This window comes from Stegodyphus dumicola, chromosome X1 (assembly GCF_044657685.1).
Source record: "Stegodyphus dumicola isolate Sdum_Otavi_A_Nest chromosome X1, ASM4465768v1".
Taxonomy (NCBI): Eukaryota; Metazoa; Arthropoda; class Arachnida; order Araneae; family Eresidae; genus Stegodyphus; species Stegodyphus dumicola.
Window position 1 is genome coordinate 189,762,874 of NC_140780.1, and position 18,238 is coordinate 189,781,111.

The 18,238-nt window shown below is 33.3% G+C and overlaps 1 protein-coding gene across 2 annotated transcripts in view; it reads left to right on the forward strand.

Moving 5' to 3' along the window:
- adp (WD and tetratricopeptide repeats 1) overlaps positions 1-18,238 on the forward strand; it is a 159,379-nt gene that overhangs the window by 45,653 nt on the left and 95,488 nt on the right. For both annotated transcript variants that reach the window (XM_085807293.1, XM_085807292.1), the window contains exons 8-9: positions 10,605-10,719; positions 14,520-14,738. In XM_085807293.1, the coding sequence (XP_085663419.1) occupies positions 10,605-10,719; positions 14,520-14,738 (334 nt within the window). The remainder of the gene's footprint in view (positions 1-10,604; positions 10,720-14,519; positions 14,739-18,238) is intronic.

The following is an 18,238-nucleotide window of genomic DNA, read 5'->3' on the forward strand; positions in this document are numbered from 1 at the left end:
ACTGTGGCAACAGACCATCAGCACTTTAGAGGGTTGATCAATTTAAAAGTCCCTTACAGTTTGCATGCCATGATTGGTTATTACAGGTACTTGAAGATAAAATGTGTACTAGGTAGACCTAACATTACAGGTATGTTAACCTGACTGTTATGTCAACATAACAAACTGTGCAAGTATTGTACTCCTACCATTGATATATCGGCATGAGGCTCAAGAAAATTCAACAAGAATAATTAAAAGACGAAAATGTTAGAAAAATTATCTAATCTTGAAAGCCCCCAAAACGGGAAAATTTTGCCTATTTGTGTGGCCAATGTTACTTCATGGAACCAAGGTCTTTTATACAGATATTAACTTAAGACACAGATAGAAAAAGGCCTAGTTAGTGATCGTGTTTGATGCTTAAGAAATTATTAAAAGGGCATCATGATGCTCTATGAGCTGGATGTTATGGAATCGAAAGAACTTGCAGTAGAATTTCAAAGCAATCCTACTTGGACTGATATGTGGAGATATATTGCTAATTAAATCAAGAACAGCCATAATTGTACTCATTACAGCATAGTAACCAGATGCCATCTGATCTATTGCAAGCGCCAGTTTATTATTAATAATTTGAATATCTTTCAGTAGATCTATTTGGACTTTAAAGAAGAGTAATGAGAAAAGATGACTTTTCATCATAGAAAATTACGCCACCATTGGAACTGTTTGCTTTAACCTTAGCTAATGACCACAGCTTTTAAAAGCTAAAGAGTACTATCACACTAATAGAAGAAGTTTTTCTGTGATTTGATCAATGTAGAAGCATCATTAATGACAGCGGACCACAATGACAGTGAAGCAAAGCAATTTGTTAGTGCTGTATTGTAACAAGTTTGTTTTCTTTTAAAATTAAACAAACCTTAACCCCACTTTACCTTCTAGAGGCAACAAAGCCAGTGGAAAGGAAAAACAAAGACCTTAAGCCTTGTTTGGCTATGTTAATGGGAAATGATCATACTTCATGGAGTGAAAAGCTATCAACGATCAGATTCGCCCTTAATATAGCAAAATTTAACTCGCGCCTGATACAGCTGAATATCTCATGTTTGGATGAGAGCTACATGCTGCTGACGATATTGCCCATGATAATTTTATTCCTGAGACAACACCAAGGACCAAGGCGTTTGAATTACAGAGTACCTTTACCATTAATTGCAATTACCTCCACATCATCGTTCAGAGAAATGAATTAAATAAGAGAGAAGCAGTCGCTAAAGTCGATGAAAGAGCAGATAAGCTAAAGAATGAAGAATCGCTAAGAGTCCTCATGTTAGGACACAGGAGGAGAGTACAAGAGTTTATCACAATTGAAGGCAATTAGTCCCCCATCGTGAGTCAACTGCTTGCATGCGATAACAAAAGAGAAGGCAACCGGGACGCGAAGTGCGTGGATGGTTGCCATGGAGACAAAACAGCTGATGGCGTGAGGCGCGGTTGAATTTTGAACCGGTCCTCAGGAAAGGTAAGATACTGTATTCAAGCTAAGAGCTGAGACAACACCTTACCTAAAAAAATTCATCAATTTTCATCAAACAGGTACAGTATCAAATAGAGGGAAGCCAAAACAATCATAGGCACTATGCAAATAAGAAATTTACGAAAACTTCCCTCTTCAAACAAGATGACAAAGTGTGATTTACAGTTATCTCCTTAATAATGCTGATGAAAATCAAACTTATTAATTCATGTCAATGTGCGATTGTCTTTTGTACTATCTTATGCCAGAGATGTCAACTTGGTATATGATCGCTACTACTGATAATCCCTTTTCTCGGATAGGTAACTATTATTTATCAGTCTTCCAGGCCTGGTCATCCAAAAAGGCCTTTTCTATTTTTATAAGGCCTCTGACCAACTGCAGTGGCCATTATCTACTAGAAGACTATCATTAAACTCAGACCCTGATGAATGTGCTTTTCCCACTTGATAGAAGCCATCAAGATAAGCAAACTATATGGTGAAAATGTCTTGTCCAGCTTTGAGGAGAAGGTTGTAACAGATGTTTCACAAAGCAGAGGGAAGGGGGAAATGGAACTCAATAACAGTGACTCACTAACCTGTATCACTTGCTATGGATTACATCGTCGAATGTAAAAAAACTCAGAGAGATCATGTAAAAGGTGTAACAGTAAGCTAATTATTTTTTGTGTGTAATTTTTGTAAAATAAATTTTTAAAAAAATTCTATTTCAAATGCATTGGGCCTTATATCATAATTATGGGCCCCGAGATGTCTTTTCTCTTAAATTTCTGAAAAGGAGTTTATCATAAATTAAAATTTAACTCTTTACATCTATGGCTACCAAGACTGAATAGTAGTTAGTGGTACTGACTGCCTTACCAAAAAGCTTGGGTTTGAATCCTGAAAAAGGCATGGATTTTTTATAAGGATATAGTGTGTGTGCAGGAAGGGGGCCTCTAAAAATACTTTCTGAACTGAAATCTTTTTGAGCGGTTGTTAGTAGCAGAAGAGGAGCAAGAGACCTTCGGATCTTCTCCCGGGATGTTCTCAGAATCCCAAACTGGGGCAAAAGACTGACAGGTAGGTAGGTACAGCAAATACCTCAGTTACCTAATATAGGTACTACAGAGGTGTAGCTTCTGTCTGTGCCTGTTATGCGAATAATTTTAAAACTAGAAACTTATGGTAAAATGGAGAGCCCTGCATGAGAATTCAACTCATTCATTAAATTCATTAAAAGAGGAAACGTCGGGCTGGAAGAAGATGGTATTATAAAGAAAGGTGGTTAACCTACAGGAATTATGAATTCATTAGTTGTAATAAAAGTGGATGGCAGTTTAATAGTGTGTTTAGATTCACAGTATCTTAACCAAAATATACTAAAAGAACATTATCACATACCAACCTTCAAGGATATTTTATCTGAAATGTCAGGTGCGAGAGTGTGTAGTATTTTAGATGCAAACAAAGCATTTTGGCAAATTAAACTGTAAGATTCAAGTTGTGAGCTTAATACATTAAAAACTTCCATTGGGAGATGCTTTTTAAGGTAACCATATGTACCATTCTCACTGCCAGAAGTTTTTGAAATCTTTGGTGATACAGGAGTTCAAATATGTGTGTCTAGATGACATATTAGTTTTGGGGAACCCTCAACACCAGTAAAGATTCAAAAAGTTTTCTTTTTCCCCCACCAATTTTTTTATTCTTTAATGCATGCTCTTTTAACATTTTTCTTTATTTTGACTATAATGACTATATTCTGTTGAATTCATATTTGAAAAAAATATTAAACTTATTTACTAGGATGCATGGAAATAATTTAATTTGGTGTACCAGAGAACTCGATTTAGCACATTAAGAGTTTAAAGAAGGGGTTGGAAAGAGCCAGAGAAAAAATCTTTAATTTAAATGAATTTTAAAACTAGACTGAATGAAGTGAAAGACATACAGCACATATTTTCTTAAGACAGTTTAAAGTGCTATGAAAGAAAAATTAAGTGCATTCCAGATATGAAATCACCAACATTTGTCAAAGAATTAAAAACTTATAAATGATTAGGTATGTTTCTAGATTCATAGCTAATGTATCAAAAATGATATGTTTAACCCTCTGTGCAGTGCAGGTTTTTGAAGCTGTTAAAGAGACTTCTAGTTATGCAGCATTTGTTACCTAAATTTGTGTAATTATTCTAGTTATGCAGCATTTGTTACCTAAATTTGTGTAATTACTTATTCTAGTTTCTATTTTCATAAACTGAATTAAGATGACAATTACATTATCAAAGGAAGCAAGTAAGCAAAAATCTTAAATTATGAACTAATATACACAAAGAGATGAAAAGTCTCATGACCATATAAAGCTGGTAGCTGGTCATAGTGCTCAGAGAACATAGGTCTGGAATAGAAATGCAGCTCATCAAAAAACTTTTAGGAAGCTGAAGGATGTCTTAATAATAAATCAGTTTTTGAGTATTCTAATAAAATTATTCCTGTAGTTTTATCTGTTGATTTAAGATCTGAAGAGATCTGTTTTTTTTTTTTTTTTTTTTTTTTTTTTTTTTTTAAAGAAGGACTGGAAGCATTCTTAATGCAGAATAATTTGCCAGTGGCATATGCATCTAAGGCATTAATAGATATGCAGAGCAATTACACTCAGATTTAGAGAAACTTTAGTCATTGATTTTCATGCCAAAAATTTCACCAATACGTCTTTGCTAAATTCTTTATTGTTAAAAGTGACCATAAACCTTTGAAATAAATTTTCAAAAACTAATAGATAAAAGTTCAATCAAATTACAAAGAATGCATATCAGTTTAAGGGCATGTCATTTTGAGACAAAATATAAACCAGGTTAAGAACTCTATAGCTGATGCATTATCATGATTTTATTGGTAAAGGATGTGATTTCTTTGAAGAAACAATAGAAGTCTCTGTTGGAATGATTATAAAAAGTATACCAGTGTTTCAAAGAGAAATGAAAAGTTTTCAGCTAAAAATGGAAACGAAAAAACTGTGTTTTAGAAAATTAATTGAAACAGGATGGATAAATATGAAATCGGATAGTTTCAGAATCAGCAAAACCATATTTTAATTTTCAACATCTGTCAGAAGTAAATGGATTAATGTTTAAAAATTCTATTTTACTTCTGTGGAGAAATTTTTAAAAATATATGTTAACTAGAATTCATTATGGTCTTTTAAGAATAGGAAATTAAAAAAAAAAAAAAAAAAAGGCTGGAGAAATTTATTTATCTGAGAATATCAAAAGAAATTGAAGATTTGGTTCTTGATTATTCATCACGTTTGAGTTTCTAGAAGCTAATAGCAAAGTAACAATGATACCTAAAGAAATACAAAGTTGTCTGTGAGAAGTACTGAGAACAGATGTCTTACTTTCGAAGTGGAGACTCTTTAACAGTTATAGATTATTTTAGGAATTATGTTAAAATTGGATCTTTGAAAGATTTGTCAAGTGTAGCAGTTATAAATCAATTGAAATTATTTTTTTAAGGCATGGTAAAAATATTCTATTCAGGTAGCGGTTCCAATATAATTGAAAGGACTTGCTAGGGAGGGGAATTTTCAAGTCCAGACTACCCAGAATCAACTAAAATGATAGAAAGACATATTCAAACTGTCAAACGAATGTTAGAAAAATCTTTGGTTGACATGGAAGATCCATATTTAGTTTTACTACAGTATTGTAACATTCCTATTTCAGCTGAAATTAAATCACCTTCTGAATTAATGTTTGGAAGAAAGGGAATTGATGCCTATAAGAGAGAAATTCATCCAACCAGCAAGAAGAAAAGCAGCATTTACTGAAGAGATCTATATTACAAAAAAAATATTATAGGAAGGGAGATCATGCGTAAATCGGTGAGAAAGGGTAAAAGGTAACTGAAAGTACAGAAGTTATAGGAGAAGCAGAAAGATCATGATGGAACAATTGTTAATGGGAGTGGAAGAGGTTTTCTTAAAGGAACTAAACCGGAAGATTCCACAGCGAAAAATAATTATCAGAATGAAAGCACCAAAGGTGAAGATGTGAATGAGAATGAATCCAAGATCAGTAGAATTCAAATTTAAAGGCGCCTGTAAATTCTCCTGCATATGACAGAAGTGTTATATCATCAAATTTTCGAAGAAATGTTATATCATAAATTTTTGCTAAGGGGCATAACTACACTGGTGTGCAAAAATTAAGGACGAATTCGAAAAATTAGCATATCAGCTGAACGAAGAGGCAGAGCGGACAGAAAGACCAATCAGGAGATTAAGTAAGGTGATGTACGGTAGCACATGCACAGATATGCAGGTAGACGTAATGGGGGAGTGTCTGAGTTGTATAAAGCATGTTGTCGGTGTAAGATCAGTATTTCTGGCAAAGAGATTGCACGCCGTATAGCAGTTAAAATCACACCAAGTTGCTGCCTCAGCAAGAAATGGTGAATAATCAATCTGTTAGACGACATCTGGATGCTTTTACCCGAGGTCGAATCATTGGGATAAAAGTTCATCATTGGGATAAAAGGGAGGAAGGCCGCAGTGTGACAAGTGTGGCTGCAGAGTTCGAAAGTGCACACAGCATCGTTTCACGACTTTGGAGACAATTTCAAACTACAGGAACAGCTATCTGGGGGTTTAGTAGTGGTCGTCCATGAGGAACCACACACACAGATGACCGGTATATTGCCTTACAGGCCAGAAGAAACAGGCGGCAGACAGCGGGAGAAATCGCTAGACACACGACACAGGCGACTGGACGATACTTGATTTGGTAGGACTGTTAAAAATCCTTATTATTTAAAAAAGTACATACAATATTTTTATTTCTATTAAAAAAAGGAAATGTTGTGTATGTAATACCTGTAACTAACATAGGACTTGTATCCGTAACTGCAGTATAGCATAATAGCTAGTAATTTAGATTAAATGATGTTTAACTGATCTTGTGTACAAACTTAGTGCGAACTAACAGACAGTATGCATCTTCGTTATTTTCTATTATGAGAAGTATGCATGTTGCATAAGCTATTGTGCTGACATCTCAGAATATGTGTAGACTCTGTCTTGTTCATAATTTTGAGAATATTTTGCTATCGAATGAGGAATTTTGATATCTCTCAATTAGATTTGGGTACGTCAGAATGTAAACTTAGGAACTTTTTTTTGGCACTTCTTGATGTTATAGAGTTGCACTGTAAAATTTTTGAGGTAGTAAATTAGGCAGCAGAATTAAAAACAAGAAAATCTAGTTGGATCATATCGCTTGTGCTAGGAATAAAATTTGCCTTTTCATTATTTGTGATGCCTGTAAAATATTGTTACGAAATGTACAGGTATGGTGAGATAGCTTCGCCACAAAACAGTTTTAGGTTTGCCATAAAATGGCAAGGGAACATTTGGCGACAAAATTGGCGATATGCCATGGACGGATGGAGAACCTTCTGGAACGAATTCTTACTGGTTTAGCCCAGAATGTCCTGAAACACAAGCCGAAAGCTTTATAAACCCTTCTGGTCCGCAGTCAGTTAGTGTGTGCCTCGTCTAGTGAGCTTATAGTCAGTCATTGAGCAAGTGTCTCGAAGTCTAGCGCCGAGTTGGTCGTTGAGTGCATCGAGAGAGTCTTTTAGTGTATCGCGAGTTAGTGCATTGTCGAGTTTTGTCTTAGACTGTGCTGAGTCGAGAGCTATATTCTTGTGCTCTGCGTGTCGTCGAGTACATTGCGAGTTGTAGCGTGGAGAGTCTAGGGAGTACGCAGAGTTCCGATAACGGCCAAGCAGAGTCGGGAGCTGTACTCTGGTGCATTGCAGTGAAGCTGTCTCCACTGTGATAGCCTGATAACCTGAAGGTTGTGTCACTGATCGTGTCAGAGTGTTTATAGTGGTTCATCGATGACTGTAAAACGTGTTTTGGATCTGTCCTGACAATACTGGCTAATAAACTGTGTTTCGATACTTCATCAAGTAGTGTCGTCATTATTCACTCCAAATCTGTACGAATGTGAAGGAAAAGAAAACGTAACAACTGGTGTCAGAAGAAAGAAAAACGGAGCAATATCATATCAGCACTGATAGTGTCCTCTTGTACATCCCATACAAAGCCCAATACAGTAAAGCAATTTTTTGGGGGCGGGGCATTTTTACTTCCTTTTAAATGAGGTTAAACTTGTCATTTTTTAATGTCATGAGAGTTATTTCAGCATCAGTTTAAAAATCTTCTCAGTTGGTGTATATAGAAAAGTCCACTTAGTGCAATAATCAGTATGCTTTAATAATTTATTTAAATGGCAAATTACATTGTGACAAAATTCAGTGTGATGTGAGTAGATAATAATCTTTTGGGCCCAGTTGCAAGGATATTTACTACTGCTATTTTTTCAGATGTGGTTTTGTTAACATATTTTTGTTTTGTAATTGCTCTGTAAGGTTAAATAAATTTTTAATTTTGGTTGGAAATGTTATAGGGGGGAAAAACTGAAAGGTAGAAGAGAATGGAAACCTGTATCGGCACACATTTGTTCCTTACGCTTTCAGTTTTACAAGGGATTTAAAAAAAAAAAAACTGAAGAAAGTATTTATTGGACTAAAAAAACAACAGTAGAAACTCCTTTTTTGCGTAAGATTATGTCGTATAATCGATACTGTGAAATAAAAAAAATACGTGCCTTTTGTGCACAATGATTCTTTTGATCCAGAAAATCATGCTAACCCGAAACTCTACAAAATTTGGCCCATCTGTGAGCATCTGAATAAAGTATATCAAAAAACAATTACTCCGAAAAGTGATATTACCATAAATGAAACGCTGATGTTGTACAAAGGATGTTTATCCTGGTGTCAATACATACCCTCGAAAAAAGCAAAATTTGGTATCAAAGCATACATGGTAAGTGAATCTAGTTCCATTTATGTATGGTTATTTACCGGGAAAGGTACTTTGTTTCATCCTAAATTCCGATCTCTCTCGGTACCTTCACAAGTTGTTATGACTCTGATGATGCCATTATTGAAACAAGGTTACTTCATCACCTGAGATAATTATTATACTTCACAAGAATTTTGTGATGTCCTTTTGACTTATTAAACAGATGTGGTTGGAACTGCTAGACAAAACAAAAAGGATATACTCTTAGCATTGAAAAACAAAAATTAAAAACTGAAGAAGTTATAAGTACCCATGGAAAGGATACTTTTGTGCAACACTTCCTATGGGAAGCTGCCACACAGAACAAAGACTGGAAACATTATGACACAGAACAAAGAATGGAAACCTTATGCAACCAACCTATTTACCAAGAAATGAACAGAGGTCAGATTACCAGAGTTCAGTTGACTTACTGGGCACATTTTAGACATGCTCAAACAGATTGTATTGAGATAAAATAGTGGTCAATACATTCAAAATTCTCTGCTTAAAGGCATTTAGCTGCCATAACAGTCACAAAAATAAATGCACTTAAAGGAAGATATACAGTCAAAAGTCGTTAATTCGGACAACCATAATCCAGAATGATCTCTAATCCGGACCTCAAAGCTACAAACTTTCTGCGCATGCGTCGCATTGACTCGTGCACGTAAGACCGTTACGGCTGAGAACATGCGTGTGCGCATGCCAGTTCTCCAATGGAAGATGGAGTTCTCCAATGGTTCCATCTTCCATTGGAGAACTGGATTTTCTAAAGGTATTTCACATTCATAAAAATCTTTCTGTTCTAGTTAACGATCCTAATAACAATCCAACTTTGCCTTCGGCCTTTAAAGAAATAATGTTTTAGTTCTGGTTTCACAATAGATGGCACCACTTGCTTATTCTTGTCCAGGCTTTCTTATCTTATCTAATCGTTATTTCCTATCTTGTTCATTTGCGGTTTTGCAGCTGAGGATGGTGGTTCGGTAAAACCATCAAAACTAGTCCTGCGAAAATTTTGTAAATATAACACTGATTTTTGTTGTTTGACTTCTGAATTAGTGTAAGAGGAAAGCCAAATATAAAATAAGGTAAGTTAATACAAAATTTACATATTTAAAAAAACTTAAAAAAACTGTATGATTCAGAGGGAAAAAATTATCATATACAGTCAAAAGTCTTTAATCCGGACGTCCATAATACGGAATGATCTATAATCCGGATCTCAAAGCTACAAACTTTCTGCGCATGTATAAACGCATAATGCATTTATGCAAACGCATAATACCTTTACGCATGCACATACGCATTTACGCATGCGCATAATGCGTTTATGCATCCATGTTTAATGTATAACGGACGGTATAAGCTAGGCTAAAATTATCTAATTATCTATTTCAGTTAATGTTGCAGATTCCGTTGTTCCTTAATCTTCTGATTGGATCCAGCGTATTATTTTTTGCAGACTGTTAAAGCAATTTTATAAAAAATAAGCTTGAACTTTCGATTATGTCAAAAAGAGTTTCCGATTCTGGAGCTTCCAAAGCATCTACAAAGCGAAAGCATGTTTCGATGTACTGCGTCCGATAGTGAAGAAAGCGACAGAGAGGTTATTGAAAACAAAAAAATTTCGATTGACAAATTAGTCGGTATTCTCGACACAGCAATTATAGGACTTGAACAGCGGAACTTTGTAACTGAACAAGAAATGATATCTGTTTATAGAATTAGAGAGGAAGTATTAGCACATAAAACGAAGCAACTTAAACAACTTACATTGAAAGAAATGTTTAATAAAGTGAACAAATAAATGTTAAGCTTTTTTTTTTTTTTTTGTAAATTTTGAGACCCTTTAGATCATAATTGCTCTTTATTTCGTAAATTATGGTTTCATATTTTTAATTTTATAATTTCTGCATGCCACCTTACCAGATTTAAACTGATGATCCAGAATCGCCGAAGTCCCGACGAGTCCGGATTAAAGACTTTTGACTGTGTTATTAACATGGGTGTAGTGCATATTTATATAGAACTTTTATATTTCTTTAAAATTTCTTTATGAGGCAAAATTTTATTTTGCATTGTCGCTTCTGCAAAAATAAATATATGTGATAAAAATATATTTTGTATGTTAATAGAATGTTATGTATTTTTAAATATGTTGATGAGAATTTTCTTTTAGTATCCCAGAGAACAACCTTCTTCAGGGTCTCCATGGGATTCATCATATGTAGGTGATCCAGTGGAGCCAGGAGAGGATAATTTGCCTCCAGGCTGCGTTTCTTACTTTGTTGCAGGTAAGTTGTGAGATTTGCTTAGTTTATTATTTAAACTGATAAAAGTGCTGAAACATGCATTATGATCGGTCCCAGTTGTGATTTCAGTCATTTTTTTATTATCCATTCATAGCATCAAATCAAATTTATCTTTTATTTATTTTTTTTTATAATTTATTTTACATTCTGTATTCTTACCTTAAATTCTAGTGTAGATATCTGAAGGCAAAAATTTTTTGACTATATTGTTGAAATGTAATTTTATATTTCAAGTAGTATTGTAAGTACTGTAATGACAAGTTCATATAGATGCTTATACCAAGTTGTAAACTATGCATTCATTTTATAAAATCACATTTTATAGTGCATTAGTTAATTTGATATAAAATTCTTCAGTAAATATATTGCTGTAATATTTCTGAATTACATAGAAAATCAATTCTTGCATGCTTCTGATTTTGAATTTTTAGTTGATGTGAAGAAAAGCATTATGCAAAATGTGATATTATTGTATTTATATAGTATGGGAGTACTTTTAAGGTACAAAAGCTATTAAATTCATTATTGTTGTTGTTTCTAATCTCAAAGTGGTTTAGTTTGCTAAGGCCAAACGCATGAGTCTAAATATCTCCAAAAAGTCTAAAAAGAGAAGATGCTTAAAAAAAACATGTCCAAGGTGAAATAAAATATGATCAGGTGATGCCTTAGCATCTCTGCACTTGGTGCAGGTTTTAAAAGCTTTTTGCCATTGTTTATGGGAGAGGCTCCTCAAGTGCGCACTGGCAAAGTATGATATGTATGTCTGCTGGCTTTTGTGGCACCCCAAAAGTATGGCACCAGCAGGGTGAACTCTTGAGTATTAGTCATGTACTGGAGGGGCATTCCAGAGATCCTTAAGTGATTTCTTATGCTCTGAGAACGTGTCACTATACGTGCAAAGCATATCTAACTACGGAGTCTGTAAAGCAGCAGCCTTTGTCAGAGAATCCACAGTCTTGTCACTGTTGCTGATGTGGGGGAGGGATCTATTAGATGTGCACCTCGTAATTAACTGAAACCCTAGAAAGTAAGTTCAGGATAGATATCCATTGCTGACCCCAATGTTTTCCCAATCACCTACATTCACAGAATCTTATAGAATTAATGTCAAAAAAATGCTGGTTGACTTCAGTATTTGCACATAGCCAACTCATAACACTATTTGTGTAACTTAAAAATTAAAAATACTTCTAGGTCACTGAATTTTTTGTTTGATTATTATATCGCAAGTCTAAAAAATAAGACTTAACGAGAATATTGATGACATAGTTTTAGCATTTGAAAACTTTTAAATTACTTGTGTGAAAAGTGTTTTCTTTTGGCATACTATTTTTGAGAAAATTATAAATTAAAACATGTTACCCCCAGTAAATCACAAAATATACTTGTATATAAAAATTAAAGACAATACAGAGAAATCATAAAATTAAGAGTGAAACAAGGCACAAAATGGACTAAAAGACCAATTCAGGAGATACACTTGGGACTGGTACAGTAGGGCATGTGCACATATAATACAAGTCTTAGAGAAAAAGTGTCAGAAGGTTACACATGGGTGGTGTAAGGCAATTCAAGAGACATAATTTCGATAATTTTATGTGAGTTTGCATCACAGGGAAATTGGAAGAAGGCCCGAGTATAGGGGGGGAGTTTGGGATTGCTCATAGTATTGTTTCCAAGAGCCTGTAGAGTATTTCAAATGGCAGAAATATCTTTTTATAAGATCTGTCATTGGTAAGCAATTTTGAGTTTTGATTCATTAGAAAAAATAAAATAATAAATGAAAGAACTGTCATTTACTGCAGAATACCTTGCAATGTATAAATTATGATAAATCATATGTAAGAAAATGCATTTATAAATATGTGCCATTTCTTGCATAATGTATTATATGGAAATATATGTGACAAAATTTATATGCATGAAACCATGTCATTTCTTTATGAAAATTTGGCAGGAAGTACTTTCAAATTGGGTAGCATGCCATGCTTGGATTATCATATATAATAAATGTACCTAAAAAGAATAATGCAGTAAAAGTTTCAACTGTCTACAAGTTTGGAGCAATTTGAGGCTCTTTGTTCTGATTAATTGTGATGCTTTTTATGACATGATATCTCCAACAACAATCAATTAACTGCAACTTTTATCAGAAATCATTTTCTCATCTTGACGCAGCTCTGGTTGATATTGCTGTTATATTTTAGTCTAGTGTTATGCTATTTTGGGAATTGCTTGAGATATATTTTGGGCTCTTCCATACATATATCAATTCTTAATGTTGAACACTGATGTGCATTAACACAGTAAAATTCCGGTAATTTAGAATCCAATCGCTTGTTGTAAAAAATAATCTGGCATCCCTTTCACTCCTAACTCTCCTATAAGATGGCATTACTAGAACTTCATTTAGCAATATATGAAAAGGAACATGCATTACTTCGTGCTCTTCTGCCATTTTCATTTAATCTCCTGTTTAAAAATCATAGTTAATAAACTTTTACACTGCCTATTACTTACAATGTTTTCAAAACTTGCAAAAACATTGATAAAGAGATAAAATTGCAGCACATAACTTAAAAAAATTATCAGAAATGAGATACTATGAATCAAGAAATTATTTGAAACTTGAAATTTAAGTATAGAAGTTCATTTCTATGAAATTTATGTAACTCTGATTGCAAACAAGCGTAAAGGACTTCTTAGTTGAATTCAGTATAAAAGATGCAATTTTCATTGTTGCTATTGCTTTCGAAACATGTAAACAACACAGTGTTAAAAAGAGTTTACCAAAAATTGTGGACAAATATCATAGACTAAATTTTATCAAAGGTGAAAAAGTGATGATTCAAATGACTAACCACTCTGAACTACTGAAAACTGTTCTGCTGAAGTATTCTCTTGGACAATTTATTAATCACAGCTGAAGAAAATGGCACTATTTTGATTTTTTGGTATTATACAGTTTTAGTTTTATAATTAGGGATGTTTTATAATCCACCGTCACTGAAGTTCTGGATTATCAGACTTTCATTGCACTGTATTCCTTCTTGTAAGTAATGAAAATGAATATCTAAATGTACATGCTATGAGGGTCTAATTTCACAAGATTGTATGATATTTATATGATTCTTGCAGTTCAGAAATGTCCAGTATCATTGATTTGCTGACTTGGATCTATGTATTTGGTATGTTTCTCTAAATATCTGTTTTCTAAATTTAGAGGTAGTATTATAAGCTTCATGGTAAGTATTTCATGGATGTTGAGAAGATGATAGCATCTTCACTACATTCCCTGAACTGCATATATGTATGTGTAATTGAACTTTGACAGAATAGTATAAACTTACTCTATTTATTTTTGCTGACATCTGAAAATGCAGTTAGTGAATCAAGAAGCTCAGCTTCTTCCAGTATACTATTCAGATTATGTTTACTTCTATGCAGATATTTCTTGTTTTTGCTTTTTATTGCTAGAAATGATTAGATCATTATTTGTAATGAGTGTTATTTTTAAACTTGTTACATTTTTTTAGCTTAGTGTACTTTGTGCATACCTGATCATATTTATATTTAATTTTTCTAAAATGAACTCTTAGTAATATTTCAAATTTGATGAAACAATGCATGAATATTACAGATTTTGTGGCTGCAAATAGAGACAGATTTTGATATATCTAAATTTATGGTAATAATACTGACATTTCCATAAGAACATCAATACTTTTTTTTTTATATTTCATTTACTGTTTCAAAAGAAAAGTGTTAAAATTTAATTTCAGGACATTTGCCTTTGAAACAGGATGATTTCAAAAAACGATACAGGACTTTAACTTCAACGTATGTGGCTTTTAGTCCAGATGGCAATGAATTGCTGGCAAACCTAGGAGGGGAGCAAATATATTTATTTAATATTCTTTCAAAGAGGAAACACGTGTCATTTGATACTAATGACTTCTCTTTTGCTAGTAAGGGAACTAGCAGTTTATGTAAAAATTCAGGTAATTGTAAAAATTATATGTTCATAATAATTTTAGCAGTATCTGTGACCTGAAGTTTTTTTATGTTTAATGGAATATATGTATAACATGTTTACATGTTATTTTTTAAATGCCTTTCGGCTGCAAGATACAGCTCATAATTTCAATATCATTAACCACAGTTTGAGAACTGTTGACTGCAAGAAAATCAGGTAAATAAATTGTAACGGTAAAGTACGTGACTGATCATAGAAATAGCTGCATCTGAAAAGTATGAAAGTGTTCCAAGTATGAAAATGTTAGGGTGGATTTTTCCCCTGATAATGTGCAAATGATGTTAATCCACAGCCAGTAACGTCTCAGGGTCCCAAGCTAAAGCTTTGAAACATGCTTTTGCAGGGAGAAGTATAGGGGATATTTTCAGATCTCATACTGAGGTGTTCATATTGTGCTACATTATTTCCTTCTAAACACTGTGCATGGCTAAAAATAAAATCAAAACAAATCCTTTTCTATTTGTATTTATTTACTGCATTTAATATGCATCTTTATTGGTGGGATGCATTCAGCATCAAGCAGTGTATATCTCATGAATATTTTTTATCTATGCTAGAAACAACAGTGCCTTTTAATTAACAGGTAAGGAAATGTGACATGGAATGGGCTAAAATTTAAAATTGACCATCAGTCAGAAATTAGGGCGATTGAATACCATTGGATATCTTGTTCATTAATGAATAATTTGCATTGATTAGAAACATAAAATATTACTAAAATACAATTAAAATTTAGTTTATGGGTATCATGCCATTTTCCATGGGAATATAATAAATATATTTTAATATTTCCATTCTGTTTACTTATTTCATATTGAAGAGGTTTTTTTTTTAATTTCCTAAAGTTTAATTTTATAAAATTTCTAGAGGCAGTTGTGCTATGTTAAACTGATCTGAAGCAGTCAAATATCCCATCTAACTAATGAAAATTGCTTTGCACTGCATTATTCATATCTTCAACCATTCATCACTTTCTGTCATGTTTTTCTAATGCTATAATGGTTTGCTATCTGAAATGAAAAAAGTTCATTTCATAATTTGTAGAAAATTTTATTATGAAGTAACACTCCTTTCTGCGTCTGAAATTTACTGAAGCCACTAAATGAGGTGAATTGGACTACAGCTAAATAAAAATACTTCAAACATCCACTAAGTTAATTTGTACTGACTGTAGAAAGTAATGGTTAACCTTGAGGCTAAAACTGTGAGATGTTATAACAGACTTCAAAAACTAAGTGGTTCACAATTTGACAACTTAAACAGCTTGAATACTTACTTAACTTCTGTATGTAAAGAACTAAAAAGAATTCTTTATTTCTTTAAGTTTTCTAAGGCATTCAGAGTATGATGACACAGCATTTTTTAAATGATGCCACACTGTTCCTTTTTGTGATCAGCTACTAAGCCATTGATATCCATTTTAATTTTGATGCTATACCTCATATATTCTTTTGAAAGGTGTCATCGGAATATCATCAGTTAATAGCCAGGATTCATTCACCTTTCTCAGGTAATTAATTTATTTGTGATCTATAAAAGTTGAGTGTTTTCAGTTAGTTTATTGTGGTACTAGGAATCACTACCAATTCAGCACATCTTGGTTGTGAGAGGAGTTGTCAATCTAAGACTCATTCCGTTTACAGCTAATTTTATAACTCATCTTAAAACTGAAGAAACATGGTAGCATTTTAACTATATTTTCATGCTACTTTCAACAGTGTATACAATCTCACTTTCTTTTTTATACTCCTAGGTATGTTTCTTATTATCTTCAGAATGTATATGAATATGTGAGATAAATTTTTTATATAAAAAAAATCTTGGAGTGAGTTGATGTCACTCCAAGATTGAGGATCTGTGAGTGTGTTGCTCATTATGGATGTCTATGTGATAATTATATATTTGCATTTTATGTTAAGCTAATTGTGAAATTTTTTATGGAAAGTTTAAGAGAATAATTATCTAATCCTTCAAAAGCATCTGTAGTGTACATTACGGTACAAAGTCCGAGCTCGTCGGGACTTCCGCGATTTTGGATTTGGGTTTTTTTCTGGATATTAGATCATCAGTTTAAATCTAGTAAGATGGCATGTAGTAATAATAAAATTAAAAACACAGACTCGTGAATTATGAAGTAATGAAGCATTTATTATTTAAAGGGTATCAAAATTTATGAAAATAGCTTAATATTTATTTATTTACTTTATTAAATATTTCTTTCAAGTTCTTTAAGTTGCTTCATTTTTTGTACTAATACTTTCCCATTAACTCTGTAGACAGACAGAATTTTGGTAAAATCCTAGTATACGGTACCGCTTTGATGCAATTTTGAAAACTGTCACCCCACACCAAAATGACCCGCTTACTGCTCATCATAAATGTTGCTTTTATAGCTCATAATAATGTCGGCAAATCTTGTGTGTACTGTGTACTAGGATTAAACCAAAATTTCTTGTTCAGTTACAAAGTTCCGTTGTTGAAATCCTGTAATTGCAATGTCGAAAATTTCGACTAATTTGTCAATCGAAATTTTTTTTGCTTTCAGTAAACTCTCTGGCACTTTCTTCACTACCGGTAGCGGTATTTTCTGGATGATTGAGGAGCATTGTCATCACAATGAAAAACTTCTTTTATATCATCTTCATATATTATCGCTTCTTCACATTATCCACAAATTTGCACAAATTTCCTCAAATTTGCGATGTCCGAAACCTTCAGATTCATGGCTATCATCATAAAATTTAGCTATAGTTCACTATACATATTTGGCTATGTATCATGAGATTGGTGATTACAGATAAGTTGTTCTGCTAAATTTTTTGCTTCTATCGTGCAGAGACAATTAAGCCTGAATTTGTATTAGCTATTTATTATGCTTATGCCTATTGCTTGCACATGCTTAAGGCTTATCTGAGTCCATAAAATACTACATATACATATACTTGAGGATTATTGAGGACCGGCACTAGAAATCTTACTGCCTGATGCAGTCTCTGCGGGTCCTAAATTCATGCTACCAAGCACCTCCCTTTGTCTTCTCTAAATTCTGCCGCTCGGTGTGGCCGCTTAATTCAAATAGCACTAAATGTAATCTTTTAGCCTACGAGTATCATTAACAAAATTTATTTTTAGCGTATGGAAAGAAATGTTTGTTAAATTTTCTCTGTCAATAGTTTTTAGCGCATTATGTGTAATCACTGCCAAATGTAATATGAACATAAAAGGTTATTATACTCTTTGTTATTTAATTGCTAATATAAAAAAATTGTTTAGGCGTCCCTACATGAGTCATAACTCAAGTTGTCATCTGTTGACAAACATGCGGTGATGAAAGCAAAATGTAATAAATGATTTGCCAGGTTTTCGCCAGGGATATAAAATATTAGTAGGTGGAAAATCAACGATGTATCTATGTAGAATGTTTCGGTTTGAGATGTATGCCAAGCAGACACGCACCTACAGAGC